Source organism: Haplochromis burtoni, unplaced genomic scaffold, assembly GCF_018398535.1.
Source record: "Haplochromis burtoni strain Fernald_Lab_line unplaced genomic scaffold, NCSU_Asbu1 Contig_452, whole genome shotgun sequence".
In the NCBI taxonomy this organism is placed as follows: Eukaryota; Metazoa; Chordata; class Actinopteri; order Cichliformes; family Cichlidae; genus Haplochromis; species Haplochromis burtoni.
The window spans coordinates 428652-454129 of NW_024582813.1; the positions used below are offsets into that span (position 1 = coordinate 428652).

General features: G+C 40.2%; 1 protein-coding gene across 1 annotated transcript; it reads left to right on the plus strand.

The window, feature by feature from the left end:
* The first annotated feature begins 86 nt into the window (after positions 1 to 86).
* best2 (bestrophin 2) lies at positions 87 to 19622 on the plus strand. The gene is made up of 9 exons (XM_005946176.3): positions 87 to 1252; positions 1336 to 1430; positions 3348 to 3581; positions 3978 to 4132; positions 4225 to 4302; positions 5793 to 5945; positions 6067 to 6147; positions 6439 to 6593; positions 6838 to 19622. Exons 1-9 carry the CDS (start codon positions 1101 to 1103, stop codon positions 7616 to 7618), a joined length of 1884 nt encoding a protein of 627 aa, XP_005946238.1. The 5' UTR covers positions 87 to 1100; the 3' UTR covers positions 7619 to 19622.
* Positions 19623 to 25478: the final 5856 nt, after the last annotated feature.

Genomic DNA, 25478 nt, shown 5'->3' on the forward strand with positions numbered 1-25478 from the left:
TGCCAGTTGAATTAATCGTTTAATTGGAGGGGACTGAAGCAAATTCTTGCGTGCGCACAGACCACCAAACTGAGCAGTGTACAGATCGGCTCCGACAGAGCATGAAGCCCCATTTAACCTTCCAACAAAGCAGTTCAGGAGCAACATAAAAGCCTCCCACTGAAAAGAACACAAAAGTGGGAGGAAAAATGACACAAAATGACTATTGTATCAATGAACGCCAAGAAGTGTCTCAGTTTAAAGTGTGGTCGATAAGTCGTGTTGGGTACTTTGGAGACATGATTTAAAAAAAAGTCTCAGAAACTATATCCAGGTGCGGAGCTCCACTCCACTGATATCTCCTTATTACAGTACAACTAAGTTTAAGAAAAGTGGAGGAAGCTTTGACATAAAATGCTCCTTTAAGATGGTATGAGTATCTTAAGATGTTTGTTATTTAAGCTGCAGCACGCAGTAATTACTGATCTGTAACTGGAAAATTGGGTGATTTTCTTTCGTATCACTTAACACGAAACTTTGCCATGGTTCACTTGCTATTGTTGCATAATTTTCTACTGTACTGCACGGTCCTGTGCGCTCCTGGTGCCCCGGCGCTGCGGCCTGTCGCTTGTGTTCCATCACCTAGCCCCGCTCTCCCGGTCGGGGGTCGCGTTAACGAGCTCCTCCTTCTCGTTTCGGGGATTTACCCCGGGGCGCACTGACCACTGGACGCACTGAGGAGGCACGTAGGATTACTGCCACGCAGCCGAATGAGCTTCAACTTAACGGAGCCACTTGATCACAGGATTCCGAGCTCATTGAAAAAACAGCACGGAACAAGGCAAATGGAAGACGGTACTACTAAATGAAAATATGAATTCACTTATCCAGAGGTGCCAATTACGCACAGGGGATGCGCTGAACATTTCAGCAAGCTAAATCACAACAAAAGGTAAGTAGATGTTTTTGGTTTTTTTAATAACTACAATCAATAACTAGAAATAAAAACTTTTTTTGTGAGATCATGTTCTCATTGTCTCTGGCTCACCTGAGTTTAGCTGTTTCTTCCAAACAGCTGTTTTGTTTTTTTATTCTGGAGACTTGTAGATCTTCTGTCACTGATGACGGTCACATACACGGCTAGAGTTGCAAACGCCCGATTCTGTGGCTTCTCCAAGCTGCTCTGGGCTTGGAAAGGGAGCATCTACAAGGTGTTATATAAAGAATTCCTGGCTTTCTTTGCCATGTATACCGCCATCAGTATTACTTACAGGTGAGAAAGGAGGATTGCTTTATCAGTGCTTTGATCCATTCATCATACTAAACTTTGGAAAACTTTTCCTCTGTTGTTTTTAGATTTTTCCTGTATGATGACCAGAAAAGGTATTTCGAAAAGCTGGCAATTTACTGCAATCACTATGCCAGTCTCATCCCCATGTCTTTTGTACTGGGTAAGCTAATGATCACCTTTTTGCTGTCTCCCAGATCTTTTTCACTTTTATGATTTACTCCTGATGTTTGCATCCAGAAAATGGAAATAGTTTGCTAAATAGGACAAGGCTCATGTTTTATAGATTTTTGTCAGGGATCCTCAGCTCTAGACATCGAGACCCTTGTTTCATGGGTTTGTAGCTTCTAGAGTTACATATCTGCTTTTTGTAATTGAAGGTTTGATTATGCAAATATTAGAATAATGTTTTTAAAAAGAGATCTACACATTTTTAACAGTGATAATAGCAGATCTTTCTGTGGGTCTTAAAACCCCTTTAGTGCATTTACTACATGAGGGATTTTCAGTTTACAGACTCAGCTTTTGTTGAAGTTCATCTGTCCTTGCACTGTTTGCATGTTTCGTTGGTTTTACTTTGTGGATGTAAATCACCTAATTATTCTTATGCATCCTGTGAGTCATTAGTCAAGGTTACTGGTTCTCTATTGGGATCCATCGGGCTTAACAAGACATTATGTTCAATGCTGTGAAAAAGTATGTAATTTTTAGTGTTTTGGATATTTGTCAGATCATCAAACAAATTTTATCATTAGACAAAGATATCCTGAGTAGATGGAATTGCTGCTGTGTTTCCGATCATTGTCCTGGTGCATAATCTGAGTGTGTTTGATCTTCAGGACATGAACTGATGGCTGAGCATTCTCCTTCAGGATTTTCTAGTAGATATCAGAATTCGTGGTACCGCAAGTAATGGCAACTATGACTACCATATTTGACTGTTAATAAGTGCTGTGTTAGTTTTACATCATTAAACCTTCCAAAAAGTTCAACTTTTGTCTCATCAGTCCACAGAATATTTTCTAAAAGTCCTGTTTTTTTTTTTCTTTTTTGGCAAATGTGAAAAAAGCCTTTGTGTTGTTTTTGGTCAGCAGAGAATTTCTCTTTGAAACTCTTCCATTGAGGCCATTTATTTGCCAGTCTTTTATTTTAATTCACTGGCTGCCCATTTCTTTTAGGATTAATTTTAAAATGATTTTATTTGCATTTAAAGCCTCCATGGCCTAGCCCCATCTTATCTCTCTGAGTTGCTACAGCATTATATGCATAAGCTTAGAGGAGATCGTACTTTTGCCGTAGCAGCTCTAAAACTGTGGAACAATCTGCCTTTAGAGATTAGACAGGCCTCTTCTCTGCCCGTTTTTAAAACACTTCTGAAAACCCACCTCTTCACCCTGGCCTTTGACCCCTTGTGAGATGTTGTTTTTTCTTTTCTTTTTATTTAAGTTGTTGTTCTTTACATGTCATTTTGAGCTCTTTGGTGATCCTGGTTGAGCTGTCAGTGCACTTTAGGAATAGTTTTGGTAGGATGGCCACTCCTGGGAAGGTTCACCACTGTTCCAAATGTTCTCCATTTGTGGATAATGACTCTCACTCTGGTTCACTGGAGTCCCAAAACCTGTGTAATCCTTTTCAGATTAATAGACATCAATGACTTTGTTTCTCAGCTTTAGATTTTTAGACCACGACCTGATGTGTTTCTGTTAAGATCTTTTATCCTATTTCACTTTGTCGGGTAGATTATATTATGTGATTTCTTGATTTAGCAGGTCTAGTGGTAATCAGACCTGGGTGTGGGTAGTGAAAGTGAAAGTTTTAAAAACGTGGTTAATCGCAGTTAATTCATGATTTAACATGAGTTGGGTTACTTTTTCACATAGGGCTGGATAGGTTTGGATTAGCCACTCAGGAAGGGGGCAAATACTTTTTCACAGCACTGTAACAGTAAACTCAAACCACTTGACATCCTTTAGGCCCCTTTATGGACCTCACAAGATAGCATATGATCTCATGTTTTTTAAAAGTTCCAGTTTGTTACTTAGATCTTCAGTAGTAATCATCTGTCCACTGCTGTTTGCAGGTTTCTATGTGACCCTGGTGGTGAACAGGTGGTGGAACCAGTACACCAGCATCCCACTCCCTGACAGACTCATGTGCGTCCTGTCAGGCGGCCTCCAGGGGAGCGACGAGCGAGGCCGTCTGCTGAGGCGCACCATGATGCGCTACGCCAGTCTGTCAGCCCTGCTCATCCTCCGCTCTGTCAGCACTGCTGTCTTCAAACGTTTCCCCACCATGGACCACGTGGTAGAGGCTGGTAAGAAGGATGGTGAAGGAGGGAAGATGGTGATGGGAGTGGTGTGGGTCTATTCTTAGCTGTTAATGTAAAATAGCCATTCACTCGCTGATGCTGATGATGAGTATCAGTGATCAGATGTTTCCCAGGCTGTAGTCAAGAAGTGACCCAAAGTGTTTTAGCCCAGTCACACACAAATGACTCTCCTGCTTTGATTTGCAATGTGAAGTTATTTCACAGAGTCACAAACAATTCTCAGAGATTTGAACAGCATCAGAAGACTATGTTTGTTTTCTGACACAGTTCTTTGTGACTATTGTCTATGAATCCTCATCCCAGTTTCTTGCTGTTATTTAAACTGAATAACTGAATAACTGAACTGAACATAATAAACAAGTCCGGTTTTGGTCCATGCAGGATTCATGACAAGAGATGAGCGAAAGAAGTTTGAGGGTCTCCACTCTCCATATAACAAGTACTGGATTCCCTGTGTTTGGTTCACCAACTTGGCTGCTATGGCTCGCTGCGAGGGCAGAATCAAAGACAATCACACTCTCAAATTACTGCTGGAGGTATAGCAGAATTAAAGTTGTGTTTTGGTGGATATGCAGGTTTAGATATGCATTCACACAGACAGCTAGTTTCTTTATTTGTGTGTGAACAGGAACTGAATGCATTCAGAGGGAAGTGTAGCATGCTGTTTCATTATGACATGATCAGTGTTCCTCTGGTCTACACTCAGGTAAGTGCTGACTATTATCGCACTGCTATTAACACTTACACACATCTTTAATTAAACTATGATTTTCTTTCACACAAACATTTTTTTTACATTAGGCTTTTATATATTATCTGTTTCAATTTTATTCACTGATGTCAAAGAAATGACTGCGATTGCTTCCAGCTGAAGTGACAAAAACTTACAGGTGAAAGACTGCATCTCTCAAATTGTAATTGTTCAAATATAAATAATAAATTAGTCCCTAGTGACAAGTCATGTACATTCATTTGAAATAAAAAGTTTTCACAGCACTCTATGCAGTCTCGTGAAAAACTAAGTACATCCTGTGATTTAGTAGCTTGTAGATCGACCTTTTAGCAGCAGTAACTCAAAGTAATTATTTTCTGTATGACTTTATCAGTCTTTCAATGTTCATTGCTTCAGTTGTTTTAGATAGATGACTTCACATTTGACTCTATAACATTTGGTGCACAGGGGAGTTTATGGTCAACTCAATGATTAGAAGGTGCCCACGTCCTGTGGCTGGAAAATAAGCCCAAAACACCAATGTGCTTCACATCTGACATGAGGCGCTTATGCTAATATGCTGTGCTTGGTTTTCATTAAATGTGGTACTGTGTGTAATGTCCACCGGACATTGTTCTGGGAGTCTTATGGTTTCTTTCAGGTGTAACTTAAGTCATGTTGCCATGTTTGTTAGAGAGGAGAGGCTTTCTCAAGGGGAAGCTTCCAAACAAACCATACTTGTTCAGTCTTTTTCTAATTGTACTACCATGAACTTGAACACTGAGCGCTAACTGAGGTCTGTAGAGTCTGAGATGTTGTTCAGAGTCTAATTCTTGCAATTTGTCTGAGCGCAACACACTCTAACCATGGGATGAATTTGCTGGGATGTCCACTCCTGGAATGATTGCAGCATTGTGTTAACACTTACCTGAATGCTTCAGACTGGCAAACTGCTAAAACCTCTGCTTGTACAGAGGTGGTCACACTTGTTGACCACCTTTTCATTAAGTGCATTTGATTAGCAACACCTAGCTGCTACTTATCCTCTTATTTCCAATGGAAACAGTAAGGACGTACTTAGCTTTTACAGTGATTTTTATAAAAAGTAATAATTTTAACTAATAAAACAAATCTATAACTACAGCTGCATTCTAGAGCTTTGTGATATATAGGATCAAAAATGCAACAATCAAAAATAAGTAACCAAAAAGACTTCTTTACTTTGTTAGTGTTTATAAGTATAGGAATATGGCTCAGTGTATTTGTATGCAGCTATTAAATAAATTTTTGATTAGTCAGATTGCATTTGTTGATGTTCATGTAAACTGTCTTTAATAAACACTTAAATCTGTTGTAAATGTAAAATAAAATAAGTGTATTTTAGTGCTTCTTTTTGATCATTTTAGTATTGTAATGATAAAAAAGAGGTTAAAGAAAAGCTGCAGAGTAAACCATAAAACCACTTAAATCCATCTGTCCCTCAGGTGGTGACTTTGGCCGTGTACAGTTTTTTCCTGGTGTGTCTAATTGGTCGCCAGTTCCTGGACCCCAGTCAAGGTTATCCAGGTCATGACCTTGACCTCTATGTGCCCATCTTCACTCTACTGCAGTTCTTCTTTTATGCAGGCTGGCTCAAGGTCAGATTTAGGCTTACAGCACATTTATTCCCTGTTTGATTCTAAAAACAAAAACAAAAAACTAACACATGGAGAGTTATTGTGTTTTTTTTTTTTCCATATTTTATGTTTTGTTCTGAAGGTTGCTGAGCAGCTGATCAACCCTTTTGGAGAAGATGATGACGACTTTGAGACCAACTGGCTGATAGACAGAAACTTCCAGGTTTCTTAATGCTCTTTTTCTGATCTTGTAGCAATCAACTTCTCAGGGAGGAACTTTGTGGCCTCATTATCAAATGCAGCTTCTTCATTGTTTTGTTTTTTAAATTTCTCCTCCATATCTCTGGCCTACTATAATGACACTGTGGCAGTTATTGTAATCTGTTTTAAATGTTTGCAGAGAGCGACCATCAGGTAAAATTTGTTTCTGTTGTGCTTGCTTGATTTTAATTGGACTTTTTTTCTTATTGTGGATACTTATTATGTGTGCATCTCTTTGCATTTCATTCTGTAGGTTTCCATGATGGCTGTGGATGAGATGTATGGAGATTTGCCGATGATGGAGAGAGACCGTTACTGGAATGACTCCAATCCCCGTCCACCCTACACCGCAGCCACTCTCTTCGTCCTGCGTAAGCCCTCGTTCCAGGGGTCCACTTTTGACATGGCGTAAGTTTTACATTACCTTCTCATTGTACGTGTACTTCCTTTGTGACTTTGACACCTTCAACTGGATTCCCCCCTCATGGTGGGAAAATTTCAGTTGTGAAAATGAAAGTAATGCACCTAAATTAAATCAAGTACTTTGACGTAGTTAGGGCTGAGAAATGGTAAAACCTGTTCCCCAGAGGAAGGCTGAAAACGCAAAACACAACTCTGAACATGGAACATAAATTGCTGTATCGCTTGACAGGATTCCTAAAGAGGAGATGCACTTCCAGCCTCTGGAAGATATTGCTGAGAACTTGGAAGAGTCAGGAACTCGCCATCCTAACATGGCTCTCTTCAACCGCCTTCTCAACTCAGCCCCATCACCGACTGGCCTAATGGGAGGGGCCCTTCGACGCACCTCAGCACAGCTCCAGAGACTGCGCCACTCCCCCGGCATTGACCAGTACAACAGCGATGATGAAGACGAGGACAGCTGTAAAATAGGTAAAGCGGGGTCTCTGCCATCAGGGCTCGGGCAGGAGACACAGAGCACTGTGTGCAGTTTTAGGGATGAGAAGAGTGCCAGAACGCCTTTGCTGGAGATTCAGTTTGGGTCTGAGCAGGACAGGCCAGGAGAGCAACCTGCCATCAAGGAGAGGAAAGAGTTGAGTAGAGTGGAGAGTAAGTGCAACGAAGAGCACCAGATTGGGGAAGAAGAAGGGAAAGGAGAGAGCGGAGAGACAACCAGAGCTCCAGTGTCTCTGCTTCCTCCCCCACCTAAGTCCTCCAGAGAGAAGTCTTCTCGACCATACTCCTCCATTCCCATCACCTCGAGTCACCCCTCTGCTCTCCTCTTTCACCCAGCTGCCCACTCTAGTCTGGAGCTCTGCAGCTCTCAGCCAGCTATCAGTCACAACAAAGCTGTGTCCACCCCCAAACCTCCCTTGGGAGGAAACAAAATGTCCTTCCTCACTGTGCCGTCCTTCAGTGAACCTCAGCGTTTTCGCAGTGTGAGCATGGGGTCAGAGCTCACAGGGTCTTAGGTGGACAGTTGGTAGGTTCACATGAACTTGCGATGGTTTGAAAATATAAGGCTTGATGCAGTGCATGCTTTCAGAAGTGAAGTTAGTCACTGAAGTGGGACTTTCAGTCTTACTAGTTAGTAGCACCTTCGCGGCCACAGTTTTTGGAAATTAGTTTAGTACATAAAGCACTCTGATTTTGTCATGCAACTTCTGAAGTTTGGCTTTCAACAATGATCTGTAATTAGTTTCAAAAATCAAAAGGAAGAGAGGGATAGGAAATATGAATAACACTATGTTTTGATATGTTTAAAGGAATACGATGACCTTTGGAAATCCATGTTTGTCTAAGATAGAAAAAATCTATTTAAGTTTGATCATTTTGAATTACTGTAACCGGAAGCAGGTGGAAGATTATTGTTATTTCTATCATTTTTAAAAGGGAAGAGCTCAGAGTAATCTGCATGCTGCATCTTGATAGTCGATGAGAGATAGCAGATTTTATTTTAGAGTTGTAAAACTTAAAACTTTTAACTTTAACCAAAGTTTATTCTGAAAAGAAAGCAAAATGCATGCGTGACACAGTTTTCTATGTTCATCTAATTCATCTTGATTATTTAAAAAAGTAAATACATACACATTTATGACTTATTGTTTTCATTTTCTACTACTTATTATAATATATTCATAATAATAATATTGGCTTAAATTAATTAACACAATAATTCAACAAAAAATTATACATTTGATACACTGTTTCAACAGACCAATGAATGAGTATCTAAAAACACATGTATAGTTATAATATAGCTACAACACTGTTATCTGCAAGTGCCAAATGTACATTCTGTACCAACAGTGACCAGCAGGGGGCGATAGCAGCAAACAAAAAACAGCACAGGCACAGAAGTCAGTTAAAAGAAAAGTCAAAGTACTTAAGCAAGCCTCACACAGGCTTTGCTCCTACAAGAGGATACAATATTTTTCACATTTCAAACTAAGGGATGTTAACTACAGTTTCTCCCGTCACGAATCACCATTTCGATCATGTCTAACAGTTGCCTCAGAGCTATATCGGCTCTTTGGATTAATAAACTACATTTTTAACATCTAATAACATGGAACTGATTTGGGTGCATGGGTTGCCCAGAGCCAAAACAAGACTAAGGAGCAATCATTTTAGGTGGCTTGGTTGATTTATAGGCAGTGAAAGACTTATTATGGGTGGAAAAGAGGAGTGCAAAAGGTCACCTCAGTAAAGTGGGAAGTGGGAGTTGTTTGGTCGCTCATATTTTTAGATTCGTATTGATGCTGGCTCAGTCTGATCTTCTTAGAAGCAAAGGAGATGGGTAAATAACAAAAACAAGAAACAAACAGTGATATTGTTTAATCCATGCAATCACTTGTGGACTTGTTTTTAAGTTAGTGTTATCCTCAAAGCCATTCTTCTTAACTTTTATGTATGCTTTCTGAACAGTACTGCAGTACTCGTAATGCTTTGCCAGGCTGCCAGGATCCATTTCCCCTCTTCTTCCTGTCTGGGCCTTGTTTAATAAATCTGTGACGCTTAAAATCAATTTAGAGAAACAAGCAGATACGAGCTCACCTATGAGATAGATGCCTTTGTGCAGACTTGCCTCTGCATTGCTGCTCATTATTTCAGATGGATCAAAGACAAATATGAGCAGAACATAACCAAAATACAACTGCATGACTGACCCAATGACACAGCAGAAGGCCCATGACCTACCCTCATCACAGCTCAGTGCCGCTCTCGGCTGTTTTGGAGCAGAAGACCTTACGTACAGAACAATATGGAGAGGTGCTCCGAAGTGTTCTGCCTCCTCTCCAAAGTCAAGGATCCCATCCTGCTGATCTGGGGACATTCACTCAGTCCCTCGGGAGGGGATTAGTTCAGTGACACAACACAATAAGCTTGACACACGTGGAAATAAATAGGGTATAAAGCTGCGTGTCATAAAGTGTTATCAGCACAAAAGTTACGACCTGGAAAACAATGCTAATAAAGTGATGTTAGAGATTGAGACTGAATCTTTTTATGAGCTGCATCATGTCGCAACAATCTGATGTTTCTACAAAGAGCTGGCACTTACTACGGTTACACAGACAAACATGTTTGTTTGTCTGTGTAACTGAAGTTTCAGTGACCCAAAAATTCTGTAATTCCCCTCATTATCACTTGACCAGCATCAAAGGCCAGCAGTATCTGCATATCAGGGAACATCAAGAAACACAGAAACTGTCCGGCCACATGTGGCTATACTTTTGTACTGAAGCCCTCTTTTGTCAGTCTCCCAGAGTCAGTTTTTACAAAGGTCAACCCATTCCAGTCTTTGTGCTGGCTTCAGGGGAAATGTGGTTGATGCTTCTGTCATTAAGTGTGAAAACATGAGTGTGGGGGAGGATTTCAAAGAAGTGTGCATTTCTCTGGAACCAGGAGAACTGAGGTCAGCAAGCAGGCTTACTGAAACTATCTCAGTAAGCCTAAGACTCAGAGCTGCTCTGCCGTCCAACAATCAGCCTATATTTACCACATAGTAGTGTGTGTTTGCACACTTCAGTACTCACACTGTTTATATGTGTTTGTCACTGTGTAGTTTCAGTTTATGGACTTTGTGGAAAAAGAAGCGTGTTCCTGAAACAGAAAAAAGCAAAAGAAACAAAAAATGTGGGAAGAAAGGAAACTTTCACAAGATAAGCTTCTTGGAATATGAAACCTGTGAATGTTTACTTTGTTATGACAGATGTGGATCACAAGACCACAACAGACACAAGAAATGCTGCAGATTCCTGTTAGTTAGCATTGCTTGAACATCAGTTGTGAAAGCTTCCTCCTACTTACTTCAATTTCTGCTTCATCACAGTCAGTTTCCTCGCATCAGCTTACCCATACCAAAACCTATAAATATAAAAACACTCAAGTTAAAGGAAATTCTTATTTATTCCATCTATATTTATAGCTTTCACTATAACTCGATCGGGAATGATACACCGATACACTTTAGTCCTGGGAACACAACACACAAGTCCAGCAGGTGTATTAAATATGAGTGGGTGGATGATCAGTGAGGCCAACCACAAGAAGACGGAGCTCCTAAACCGCTTTATTTCAAACTAAAACTGAAAGTGAGCACGCCCAAAATGTCAGTAATACGTTTACATTGCTCAGAAAAACGGTGTGTGTGAGCAAATATACTGTAAGTACAGTAGAGCAACTCTGGATCAGGAAGACGGGTTTTGAAATGTGGCAGCTTACAACAGACACTCATTGTCTGTGTTTTGTTTTCAAGTACTTGGGAAACCTGTCTGTCCACCGGACTGCTTGTGTTTCCTGTCCTGTTAGACTTTCCTGTAATTTTGGCAAAATCTCGGGGAGGAAATCGCTTTTGTGTTAAATGAAAACAACACAAGACAACACTAATAAAAAAACTGTTTAAATACAAAGAGAATATTAAATACACGTTATTGCCACTGAAAGAACTTAGAGCTGCAGTGTCTTCATGATTATAATAGATAGTAAAACACACACACACAGACACGTGAATGCATGCACACATTAAAAACAAGTTGTTAATATGGCAGCAACAATATTTTTATTGATTTGATTTTCCAGTGAACTGTGCAGAAACTCCGTTTACTACCTCAGCAAAGTCTAACGTCCTCTTTCAACTGCGTAAACACACATGTGACTGCAGTCAGTGTTTGTTGTACCGTTTCTACCCTGTACTTTCACATTTGTTTTTGTCTGGTGTGCGTGTGTGTGTGTGTGTGTTTCGGGGCACTCCCTGTCTTACACGCCCTGCCTCGTGAAGCGGTAGCTTCTGTGCTTAAGGACTCGTCTGTCTCGTTCTCCCTGTGTGTGTCTGTCTATCAGCCCTGTCTGTTACAGACTGGTTGTCTCTCTCGTATCTTTTTGCTCTGTACCAACTTTGTTTAAACAGAACCACTCTATCAGTATCGTCTGTCAGAACAGAATGAACCTACTGTTTCTGAATGGTCTGCTTGACAGTGTGATGTTATCAAGATGAATGGCAGAACAAAGACTTGATTTAAGACAAAGACTTAAAGCTTTGCTAAATGTGTCTACAGGAATCTTAAGTGTGTATTTAACCCAGCATGTAGCTTATTTCCTTATTGCGCTTTTTTCAGCTGGTCAACAGTCTTCTTATCTTTCAAAGGTAATATTTGATGCAACGTATTAATTAAAGTGCCTCGCTCGTGGGTGGATCTTGTTACCTTCAGACACAATCAAGCTTCTCGTTTCCAATATTTATGCAAAGCTAAGCAAACCAGCTTAGCTCCTGTTTGAAAACATACACTGATTATCTGGTCACCCACATACGCTGACAAATATTTCATCACAGCAGGGTGCAGGAGACCCCAGGGGGCCCAGGGTTGAATATCAGGATTCCAGATTCAGTATACGCATGTCTTAATGCCTAAGCAAAATATATAAACATGTGGACTATTCTCTTGATGGTGCTTGTTCTTCAGTCTGCTGGCATCAGATGACACTTATATAATTCTCTGCCAATTTATATTTAACAACAACAACAACCTTCTCAGATGTACTTCCAAAGGATCATTTTTAAAAAATCTAATTAAACAGGGTCCATGGTATAATCCGAATCAGTTTTTTTTTCCTTTTGGCAAAGGGTGAGCTGTGGGTGGAGGTGAAGAGACTTTGATATGAAAAGGTTTGAAATCCCTACACCCAGTGTGCTTGCTACAGATTCACTTTTCAAGTGTTGGCATGCCAAATGACAGCTCCCCAACAAAGTGACTCTGTTTCCAGAGCGTGTTTTAAATTTGGTGAGTTTGCACCTGAGTGTCTCCGTCTGGCTGCCAACCTTCATCCGCAGCAGCAGCGGCGGCCTCAGAGCTTCCTCTGCCCGGCCACATCGATGTTTATGTCTGGGCTGCAGCTCTTCAGAAGTGGCCAGAAGCAACAAAACATGTTTTTTCCCCTTTAGGGTCTGAAAATTGGGTAGACAATGTCTCCACAGTCGGACTGCAGCTTATTATCCAAGTCAACCTGAGCATGTTATTATTGAGAGTGAGGTGGAGTAGATTTTAGAAAGGGGAGGGATTCAAAGTAGAATGGAAAGGATAATTTTCTTGCGACACTGCAGGGTGGCATGGCGATGCAGTGGAGAGCACGGACACCTCACAGGCACACAGTTGCTGCTTTGAATCCAGAGTTGGATGGCTGCATGGGTTCTCTCCGGGAACTCCTGCTTCCTCCCACAGCCCAAAGACATGCATGCTAGACTAGCTGATGATCCTAAATTGATCACAAGTGTGAATGCGAGCATGTCTCTTTGTATTAACCCTGCTGTACACTGACCTGTCCAGAGTGTACGCCACCCCTTGCTCTATGGCAGCTAGGACAGGCTGCAGTTCTCCTGCAACCCTGAATTGGATAAGCAGTTAAGAAAGTCAATGGATTAATATTGCACCTGACATTAAATAACCAGTCATGCAGGGGTTTCCCTTTAAAATCTACTGGTGGAAGTTCTTAAAAATATTCCATTTTATAAAAGTACTTTGCTTTTTTCTCAAAAAAACTGACAGTACTGGTTTTAACTCCCCAAAAATAACTAACAGAGCTTAATTTGAGGTAGAATTTAACCTAAAGATTTTGGACGCAGAGATTAGATTTAGGAACTGGCAGTTTAAACCTTAAAAAAATCACCTAAAAGTCTGCTGACTGCTGTCAACAGTAAAAAACAAGACAAAAAACTTTCCTTAAACACTCCATCATCAAGTACAGCTGTCCAAATCACAGACAAGAGTTTATTCTATTTTTAAAGAAGTGAAAACCAAAAACTGGTGTCCATTCAATGGTCTATTAATCATGTAGTGACAGCATATCTTTATCAGGACTGGTTTAAATAGCTTATCTTTTGTTGTCACTGGTGAATACCTTTCTAAATCAGCCCTCTGAGCCGTTATGCACCTGAAGGGGTTATGCTGAGTCCTCTGTTTTCACTATACACATTGCTTCTTCTGTCTATTTTTAAAACACACAACACGTCTCTGATGACACTCATGTTTGCTGAATCCGGCCACTTGCTCTCACTTTTTGTCAGTTTTCTAGCATTTAAGCTGATCGCGGTTCTGTGAGGTAGTATTGCAGAAATCATGGAAGGGATCTAGTCGTTCTTTCTTCTATTCTGTTTAAAATGAAAATGAAATCTATCCTTAACTGTTTGTCAGGCACATAAAGCCAATCAGGCTTTCTCCCTGTGAGCCCTGAGAGTTTGAAATAACCTTCAGATCAGGCTTTATTACTATTAATTAGTTTAAATTTCTGAACTGATTAGCCTAAGTTGTGTTGTTTTTTTTTAAAAATGTGCACCACTGTATTTGTTGTGTGTTACATGTAAGTGCATTATCTAGATTCTAGATAATATTACTAGTAAGACTGATGTGATTTGTTTAGTGGGCTCGTTAAGTATTTACCGTCACAATATTTGAGTCATAAAGTGACCAACAGATAATGTCTTCTTTAATCTAGATATTAATGAGCGGTTAATACAAATATGCTTATCTCACTGACACTTGCATGAGAAAGTTGATACCATGGGAGACTGAAAAAATCCTTAAATAAGGGAGAAATCTTCAGCAGCAAAGATGGTGGTGCAAATATAACTTGTAGGGGGAAAAGATCACGTGATATCAAAACAATCTGAAAACAATGATTGCTGGAATGTTTGGCGCAGATAGTGTTAAAAATCAGTCTGGTTTTTATACTCATTAAGCAATCAGCCCAGCTATTGCATGTCTCCCACAAAATCGTCTGAATTGGTTGCTTTATTTTTCATTTATTCTGATTTTCTACTCTCCCAACTATAAATGGTATGTTGCCAGTTAACATCAGTAGCATGTCTGAATTATTTCTAGTTAAATACATTTGGATGCGAAACAAAGCAACTATCATGGCCCTGTGAAGAATATCTTGATAAATCCAGCAGCTGGAGGGCTGCACATCTGCACTGTGAACAGATGGTAAGGGCAGAACAAACAAGGCTGCTCCAAGAGCTGAGGGATGACTAGTCGAAGGCCGACTCCCTGCCCGACCTCTACCCCCCTCCTCCTCCTCCTCCTCCGTTTATTCTTCCTCTTTTGCCTGCTCCCATGTCACCCCTTGGCTCCCTGATGGATGCTGACAGTAACGGCTGTCCTCCGTTCCCTAACCCATCACCCCAACCCTTCCGCTCCCATCTCTCCCACCCCCTTTCCTCATCCCTCCTTCACTCTTCCCTTTTTCCTCTTGCCCATTCTGGTCTGACCATGGTGACCTCGCTTTTTGAAGATGTCATCCTGTGGCTTGGCTTTGAGCTTCTCAAGGGACAATAATGCCTGAGCTCGGCTGTCAAAAGCACATCGAGAGCAGGATGTGCCGCCCATCCATGACTATTAATCTCTGGTGTTCAGTTAGATTTGCTAAGACTGCAAGCAAATCACTGCATATGTCTCTGAAATACCAAACATGTAGTTTTACAGCAGGTATCAATACTTGTCTCAACTCAAATGAAACACAGAAATATTTTTTGAGGTGAGTCATTTTGACATCTGTGTTAAGACGAAACGGTTACTCAACGTGTCACAAGTGAGCTGATCACCATATGTCAATTGTTTCTTAAAACTAGGGTGTGGCATAACCTTAAAAAAAAAACCCTCGCACTCAGTCAGACACATGCACGCGTTCTTCTTCACTTCCTGTTGTGCAATTTCATAAACCTCCGACAGCAAACTTGTTGAACTGGATAAAAGATGGCAAGATAATGGGCACAGAAGCTCGAAATAAAAGTGGGGCAAACTTACACACAAACACTCCACATTTCCCGCTGACATGGGTCAGTAATGATGAAGTAAACTTTATGAAACAGCACATGAGAGGGAGGGGAAAGTGGGAGATGTCATCTTTCGGTGAGGACATGCATTATTCATGCTGTCAGAGGAGACGTTGGTGAAATCACAAGAGTGTAAGTAATAGCGTGTGTCACATATATCAACAGCAATGATGACCTCATTTTTAGCGCATAACTATGCCCGCCCACACAATCTTTAAGGAGCCCCAGATGCACGAGGGTGCACACACCTTAAAAACACGTGTGTGCTGTTTTTTTCTTTTCTTTTATTAATCATTAAATTATAATAAGTCTAAAATAATAACATTAACTTGTGTTGATAACAGGGAGTAGACATTCTGTAGACTTTCTTAAAATGTAATTACTCTGAAGCATCTTTATCTTTCTCTCGCCTGCATATAGATACACACACTTTTATAGGCACAGCCAGCGGTGCAAGACGAACCCTTACTCTTTGCAGCACCACAGCTACATAAAATAGCACTCTTTTATTTAGTATGCCAGTTAATATGTCCCAATACTTATGGTATGATAACAGTAACTGGTCACATTTTGCAGGATGAAAGCCAGCACGCTTTTCTGCCTAATCTGACCTCCTGTGCAGGAAACTACAAGACATATATCAAGAGGGAGCACAGATGCTTTAAGTTATATATCACATGGTCATGTTGCGTACCTTTTATTTCAGTTATTATGCTATATTATATTTAACATAATATTTAGGCAGACAAATGTATACCCACACTCATTTAAGGTTCACAGCTGGAGCGTTTTCCTCCATTGGGATATATGTTTTCTATCGCTGCATGCCAGGCAGCATATGACTTACAGCTGTGCAGAAAAAATACACATATACTTTATAAGTAAAGTCATGTGAAAAGAAAGTTTTCATGCACTAAGTACTCTCTTATTTCTTCAGTGGGAAATTAGAGAGTAAGTAGCAGCCAGGTGCTGATAATCAAATCCATTTGATCAACTGATCATTGACAAGTGTGAAAAGCTCTATAAAAGCAGTTTGCTGGTCTAGAGGATTCAGGTGTGTGTTAACACAATGCCACAGGCTCAGGACTGGGGTGAAAAAAAACCCCTCAAGAGCTACATCTCAGACTCTAAGTTAAATCTTAAAGTTCATGACAGTTGGAAAGACTGAAGCCGGGCGCGGCAGCAAATCTGCAACACAATGACAGGAAAAGAAAAGAAACAAGGTGTTGCAAAGTTTAGACCTCAGCTTAATAGAAGTAGTGTGGTGAGATATTATGACTTTTGCATAAACAAATGACTGCAAACCTCAATGAAGTGAATCAACATTATAAAGAAGAGTGAGCCTAAATTACTCCCCAATGATGTGGGAGACTGATAAAGTCATACAGAAAACAGTTACTTTGAGCTATTGCTGCTGAAGGTGCAGCAACTGAATCTTGGAGTGTACTTTGGTTTTTCTGCTCATAAATTGGTGGTCCATGATGATAAATGAACTTCTGAACTGGTTTAACCATAAGTGCAGTGGCTGGTACATTCTTTGACGTATATGTCAAAGTTCAAAATGATTAAGACGGTCACATTGGTACAATTCAATTTTATAAAGAAATCCTTGTCTCATTCTGCGCTTTCATAGTATGACATGCACTTTCTTTCTTTGCTGCGCTCGTGGGCGTATTAAATGCGATAATCTTCCCAGGAGTGGACCGTTGTGGGCACAGCCACACTTAGGGAGTCCATGATTTAGAGCCACCAATTAACTGAGCAAACATGGAGAAAATACACCCTTTGTTTAGAGGCCAACAGAAAAAATATCTGAGAGTAATTACATGATTAAGAAAGGAAAGAAAATGGAGAACTCCTCTATCACTTGGTACTTTCCTTGGTCTGTGACATAATAATGTCTTCTTTCTTTTTACTAGGGAAAGTGGGCAGCTTTCTAGAATCTTTTGTAATGTAATGTAATGAAAACACACACACACACACACTAAACTGTGTTCAGCTGTTTTTGTCCACATAGGTGTAGTACCTGGCAGCAAAGCTAAACACCCGTCCGTCTACTGCCACACCTGGCTAGAACCGCAGACAACCACTTGGCAATAAACTCTCTTTCATACAAGCAGACATGAGTGTACATAACAACACACACCCACACACCACCACACTCTCATTTGTAGCCATGATGAGATGATATCTGGGGCACAAGTCATTGCCATTGTCACAACACAGACATGCTCACAGACAGACAGACAGTGAGGCCGCACGAAACATTTCTGCAAACACGAAGCAGACTTCAGTACACTCCCACCTTCTCAAGGGGAAAGAAACTCCTCTAAAGTAGTGAGCAGTATTTTCCCATGGCCCTCAAAGCCACACACACACAAACTACTCACATAACAAAATATAGTCATCAGCTTTGTGGTAAAGACCTTAAAATATTGTCGACTATCAAACACATCTCCCTCTCTTTAGTTTCACAAAGCAATATGTTCAGTGATTGCAAATACTTCTTCAATGAGGAGACTGCGGGGCAGGTTCTTTCCCGATTCCTCACCTCAGGCAAACCTGAAGCCAGGAGGGGATGTCAATAATTTCCCAAGCCTTCATTTTCCACTTCTGTTCTTGTCTTGTCTTGCTGCCTGTTGTTTTGCTGTTCAGGAGTCTTGAGAGGTGATCTCATCTGTGCCATGCTCCTCAGCCCCTGCTCCCAAAACAACAGTGTATTTATCTGACCAAAATAGCCACCTCGGGCTGGAAAAACCCTAGACAAACAGAAATAGTCCAAGAGTTTCCAAGGAAGCTGGTCTGGACTGGAGGTGATGCTTTTGACTGACAGCAGCCACGGGGCAACAGAACAAGACTCTACATTTCCAACACTTAAAGTGGTGTTTAAACGCAGATAAATAAAAGCTCCTATCATTACAACTACTTCTTAGAACCACAACAGCTCGAAAGTGCAGTTCAAGGGAGGAAAAACAAAGCAATTTAAGCTCATTTATATGAATTATTATTATATGAATGATTCTTTTATTACATGCAACTTTTATTATGAGTCCCTTAGAAGCAATGTTATTCAACGTACTAAAGGCTAAACATTAAACAATCCAAACTATGATAGATTTATCTGTATTTATGTAGTATTCATATCGGCAGCTTAAAGCATTGGATTGGAGGTACCTACCGAGAAACAGCTGCTCCTTTTTCACCTGCATTTTTGATTTAATGAACACTAATGAGTCTATTCATGAATTTCATCAAATGTACTTAATAACCAAGAAGTTCTTAAACTGTGGGTCATGGGGCCACTGCAGGTGAGGTGTGGAGGACCAGGGGAAAAACTCTGAGTGTAACTAAACTGAACAATGGAAGTACAAGACTTTGTTGATGTTACATTGCTGACTTTGGAGGGTTTTTCCTTCATTTTCTATGACTGATAAAAAATGTGGGGTGCTGAGTGTGAAGTTTTTCAGTCTGAAGTAGGGTAAGGCAAACAAAAGCCTGCGAACCACTGACCTAGCACAACTGAACAACTTCCCCTATATATCTGTAGTCCTTTGAAGAAGTTGTTTACAGCAGCATGTTTAGACTGTCTTGTGTTTGAATCCAGGTGAGGCCCCCGCATGTTCTTCCCATGCTTGAGTAGGTTTTTTCCCAGAGCTCTGGTTAATCCCACCATGTTGTAAAAGACACTCGCGAGAGTGTTTCTTAACCTGTGGAGTTTCACTTCCAGATTGACAAAAAAAAAAAAGAGTTCACTTTCTAGAAAAGTGACATAGGTAGCAACAGTTAGTAAATTGTTCCAAAATAATAGCCTTTTGTAATAATTTTGAGGCAAGTGTAAGACAATTATAATATATTCCATCATATTCATCAGTTTAGAAAGTTCAGATTACTCTGAAAAATGCAATGGAAAATACTGGTGTATTTTAGGCTATTTTAAACCGCTGAGAGGAAAATTAACAAAATAACAAAAAATGTTCTGGGACTGAAAAGGTTAACAGGAAAAAAGGAGACAAACCTCATGATTTTCACTTCTGTTTTTAACTTGTGCTGTGGTTTTAAACCTGTGTTCACCCCCCGGTACTGCCTTGAAGAAATTGTTTAACCTATCTTCCTGTCATTATAAGGTTATAAGGCAGGAAACCAGCGAAAACTTCAGGAAGTCACTGCATCCAGCCAAGAAATAATGGCATCAATAGAAACCAAGCTGCAACTTCCTTGCTGTAAAATAAAGTCAACATGACGTGGTAAAAACTGCAGTTAATGAAGTCGCTGCTTGAGTCTGTCTTCCAAGTTACAATGCCCAACTTTCCATTAGAAATAAACATGCTTATGGCTATTTTGCATGACAGGTTGGTAGCTGTCCGCTAGGCTTTACCTTAACTAATTCAAGTCACTGAATCAATGTTGATGCCTCCAAAAATTAGTCAAAATTGGTTTGCTGTGTGTTGGTATTTAAACTCACTTTATCCAATACATTTCTGTTCCAGTTTCAGTGAGAGAAATTCTAGTATTTCTTATGTCTCACTTAGTAGTAATTAGCAGGTATCTATGTCTATGCAATGCACCCATGCAGTCTATGGATACACCTTGCAAACCAAGATTTCTAGTTAAGCCTCTATTACACAGGTCTAGAGACTTGTTACCCAACCCCTGGCAACCTCTTGGTCTCTAGAGAAAAATGTGTAATTAGTGTAGCTGAAAACCTCTTTGTTATTTTTTTGTTTGCTAGAGGTTGCCTTGGTCACTAGTGGTTTCATTTCAGTTCAATTCAATTCATTTTAGCTGTATGTATATAGCACTGAATCCCAACAACATATTGTAAGGTAAAGACTACAATGATACAGAAAAAACCACAACAAATAGACAATACCCTATGAGCAAGCACTCGGCGACAGTGGGAAGGAAGAACTCCCTTTAAACAGGAAGAAACCTCCAGCAGGAGCAAGCTCCTATCGCCAAGTGCTTGCTCAAAGGGGTTTATTGTTGGATTGTTGTTTTTTTTCTGTATTATAGTAGGGTCTTTACTATAAAAAGAACCTTCCGGTGACTATAAATAAAATTGAAATTGAAGGGAATTTACTTGAAGTGAAATGTTCTCTGCTTCTGGTTTGCATCACATTTTTTAAACTTTTACTACCACTTAGCATATAGCTGGCAAGTGTTTGCAGACAACTGAGTATCTTCCATGCAACTTGCTAGCTTCCAGAGCGATCACAAAAAGGTTTTCACCACGCACCGCTTTGTGATGAGGTTCACCTAGCAACAACCAGCAAGTACTTACAACTGTGAAATTACAACCAGTGGGGAATTTTGTGTTTTTTGCTACCGACCGGTGGTCCCTGAACAGGCCTTGGCCAGTAACTTAGCAATCGTCTAAATAATAATAATTGTCTAAAATTATGTCACTTATGGCTCCACGAAACCAATAGCTGGTCACATAGTGGCTTTTAAACGTCATAATAGAAACATGACAGCTAGTGAGAGTAACCTAACACGTCAGTTTTACATTTCAGTATTTGTACAAAATAAACTAAAAAGATGTTCGTGTAATTGGTGAAGCTTACAGATGTTGACAAGTCTATTAAAATTACTACGGAAAGAGGAAAGCTAGTTCCTTCCCCATATTCTCATTGGTAAGCTAAGCTGTACCCAGTATGACATTTAAAAGTTATTTTTGTTGGAAGCATAACCTTTATTATAGTTTCATTTCAGTTTCAGTTTGACAGTTTAACAATGTATTGATTTGTTATTTTTTTGTTACTTTCAGTTTTAGCTGGGAATATTTTTCAAGGGAACTAATATGGGATTAGATGTTATAGATTATATTACAAACAACAATTTCAGAGGAAAGTTGACTCAATGTTACCTTCAAGTCCTGATAACACCCCCCTCGTGTTTACCATGTAAAACATTTAACCCAACTAACAGAAACTAAAACTCAGTAATCTACTCTTTAGATTTATTTTTAGTTTAGTTTCTTGTTTGGGTTTTAATTTAAGCTGATCAGAATAGCTATATGTACTTATGATTTGTGCTTTAACTTCAGTTATTTACTTGATTCCAAAGCAGGTCTTATTCTCCCACAGAAGCACTTTTAACATTTCAACTTTCTCTAGACACCTGTGAAACAATTTGGGTTATCTGCCCTGAGCTATAGACTTGAGACACACAGACGAACAAGCAGACACACCACAGCATTCACACAGACAGACAAACATTAAACCACAGTCTGACGCTCCTCTGCTCCACCTGAGCATGCAGCAGGAAAAAAAAAAAAGGCGAAGAATTAAAAACACATCCCGTTCCCGTAAAGCCGGGAGAAGGAGCAGTGAGTCACTGGAGCAGTTAGAAACTGGCCCTTTTTTTTTGTCTTTGAACATCTCCACAAGGCGCTTTCAACCTCCGTGGGTCGTCTCAGACGGATGTTGTTGATTTTGTCGCTCCTTCCATCGTCACGCCTCCTGCCATTTGTCCAGTCTGAACCGAAACAACTCATTTGCTGACTGCGGTTCCTTACAGCTGAAAGTTATCGTTGATCTCATCTACTCAGTTCATCTGGGGGTCATAAAGGTACCGCATATTCTGGGAAGAGCTATTTAACTCTAAAAAAGCTACACATTCATCACAGTTTAATATGTTTTTAATCTTTCAGAAGACTTAAACATCTAACACACATATACAACCACAAAATTACACACATAAGCACACATGATGTAAACTCCCAGCAAGAAAACCGCACGTTTAATCACAGCTGAGTGTTTGTAAGAGGCTACTGTTTCTTTTTCCACCCTTGATGATGCCAGGAAAAAGAGTTTTACAGTAAAGTCATACTACAATCGTGAGAATATACCCTCCTCTTTTCTCTCTTTTCATCTTTTACATCTATTCCCCCAGTTCAGACAGAGACACCCCCCAAAAAACAGACAAAACCCCAAAATAATTCTGGTTTTCCATTTGGTTCACAGGCATCATCCTGAGTCACAGACTGCTGGTCCCGATACAATCACACACACATGCTGACAGCTTAATTGACTCCACTAAGGAAGAGACCATGGTATCTGTTCTCTACCAGCTCTCCTGCTGGTGGGACTGACTCAGACGCTGAAGCTCAGGTGGAGCAGCTCTCAGCCGAATCTGTTCGCTCTTAACAGGCGGTCTGATTAATGACCAATCACACGATTGAGACCAGCTGGATGAGGGCTTCTTGCTGTCGTTAAGTCATCATCGTGTCCATGCTGTTCTCCAAATTTTCAGTTCTTGCTATAATGACTTACTATCTCACATACTTGCTATCATTGTGAATTCAAAAGGGAATGAAAAAATGGCATTCACATCAAGTTTATTCTTTCAATAAGACATAAATCTTTAAATGTTAGACAGCTGTTGTATAACGTTTGTATAGAGGTATTGGGCTTTTTTCCAGTGTCAATCTAATACACTAGACTTGTTTATGGACTGAGAGTTCATTGGTGATTTTGGACTATTAATATGATTTCTTACCGCTAAAGTAAGACTACTATTTATACCTCACTATTCTTATTTTATTCACATCATTTGTGATTCATCATCCTACTCAGTGTTGGGGCAGTTTTAGCTACTTTCCCCTTTACTTTAAGAACACTTTCTCCTGATTCGCTGCCCCTCACGAGCAGAAACTTTTAACGCCAAGTGGGTGGAGTTTCTGTGCTCACAGCCCCGGCTTTGTGCCTGAGATGACCGTATTAGGAATATCTGCTCCCTATGAGATCATGCAGTGACAAGAACTGAAAAAAATCTCATGCTTCAGCTTTTGTCTCATACGTCTTGGTTTGATAATCTCATTTCCTGAACCTTTGGTCGTGTTTGATATGAACACCACTGTGACATTATGACAGATAATGTATTAAATCACTTGAAGAAAACTAAAAAATTTAAAATGATGAACTTTAATGTGAACTGTGTGTGGGAGAAACTTAAACCAGGCAGTAAAACTCTCTTGAAAGAATATAGATTTGAACAGATTCAGGACTGGATGCACTCAGTCTTGACTCATCCGAGGAGAGTGCTCAGGTCTGGGCAGCTCCACAGGACAAATAAACACACAAACACACCAATATATGGATGCTATTATCCACACATGTGCATACAAACATGTGCACTCTCCTCACTCTCACTAACCCACACTCGCACATAAACCCGTGTTCATTGCCCTGGCTGTGCACCCAGAGGGGCAGCGGTGACTCAGAGCGAGTCATATGCACACACACGCAGCACAAACTCTCACATACACGCAAACAAAATGCCAAACTGCTACAAACTTTATTGGTTGTGGTCCTCTGAGCTCCCGTAGATGCGAGCTGATTATGACGAGTGACGTTATATTTAGTCTGGGAGTTAAATAAGCTGGACTCATATAAGTTGAAACAAAGAGTTTCCTAACCTCACTTCGAACAGAAAGGTGGAAGATCCGATGGCATATGACTATATGATGTGTCATCACATGTGCTCACTTCTGTTTGTGATTATAAATGCAGCAGGAACGAATAAACATCTTTAATATATATGTTCAGAAGCTATAAAAGTGTGAACACAAACATTTTATTTACTTATCAATAGTGAAGGATGGATTTGATGGTGGATTAAGGATTAGTCTTTAAAAATAGCTATTGTTGTCATGTCAGAATTAATCCATATTAAGTGGCACAGCCTTAAAAAATGCCAAAAGTGTTATACAAGATCTTGGAGCCGCTCAGATTTCTTATTTACGGGGATAATTATCAGATCAGCAACAATAAAATCCATGTCATGTGGAAAGTGACAGCTGGGCAGCCTTTCACTCAACAGTCAGATATGAAAATAAGATTTATGTTTGCCACCAGATCATCGTTGTTGTTGTATAAATGTAGGTTGTAGATGCCTTGAAGGGACAGAGGAGAAGGGATTCTGGCTGAGCTTTCCATCCTCCCCCCATCCTCATGTCGAACCATTAATCAGAGACAATATGAAGTCATCACTCCCTCATGGGATTTTACTGCCTGTAAAAATAAACCTTACATGGCTCATAAGCAGAGTTGCTAACACTGATCTCACGAACTAACAAGCTTTGGCAGCCTGTGGTGCATTCTTCTCTTTTCCCGGTGAAATATTCTGGTTTTTATAAACTTTTTTCAATAGACATTAGACTTGGATTGATCAGTAGTGTTTCTGCTGAGCCAATAAGATGTTATGACTGAAAAGAACAGTAATCGATCAAGGAGATAAAGAGCGTGTTGGATACGATGAAAGGAAAGGAGGAAAGACAGATGAGAAGTAAGAGACCACCAGAGCGAGAGGGAGAAAAGAGAGAAAGACTGAAGCATGAAGAGGAGAAAGAAAAGAAATGGAAAAGGAAAAGATCAGAGGACAGATGGATGTATGTTGTAACAGAATGGGGAGGTGAAAGAGGGCGGTTAGCTGGCATGGTGCGAGCAAATGTATGCGTCACTGAAGCTATTCCAAGATTTACTAATGTGCACACACACACACACACGCGCAAACACAAACACAATCACACACACACACACACAGAGTAAGCTTTGGCTGTTTCCTTGACAACAGTATAGTATTTTCAGGGATCAGAAGTAGCAGCTCTGTGTGTGTGTGTGTGTGTGTGTGTGTGTGTGTGTGTGTGTGTGTGTGTGTGTGTGCGTGTTTGTGCGTGTGTGTGTGTGTGTGCGGGCATGTGCTCCATGCACCTTGTTAGTCAAGAGGGATGTGGCCGCAACTGCAAAACAAGGTCATGTATTCTGGTGAATTCGACTGTTTACATCACTAACAGAAGGACTAGTTCTCCATCTTAAAGTCATTACAGGTGTAAAAGTTTATCAAACACAAGTCGATAAAATGTAAGAAAAGTGCGATGTATATGTAAAGGGCCTCAGGCAACAGGTTTGAGTTTTTATTTAGCAGCACAGACACCTAATCTTATCAGTGCGTCAAATCTCTTATGTCAGATGACCTAATTTCTTAGAAATTTACTGACA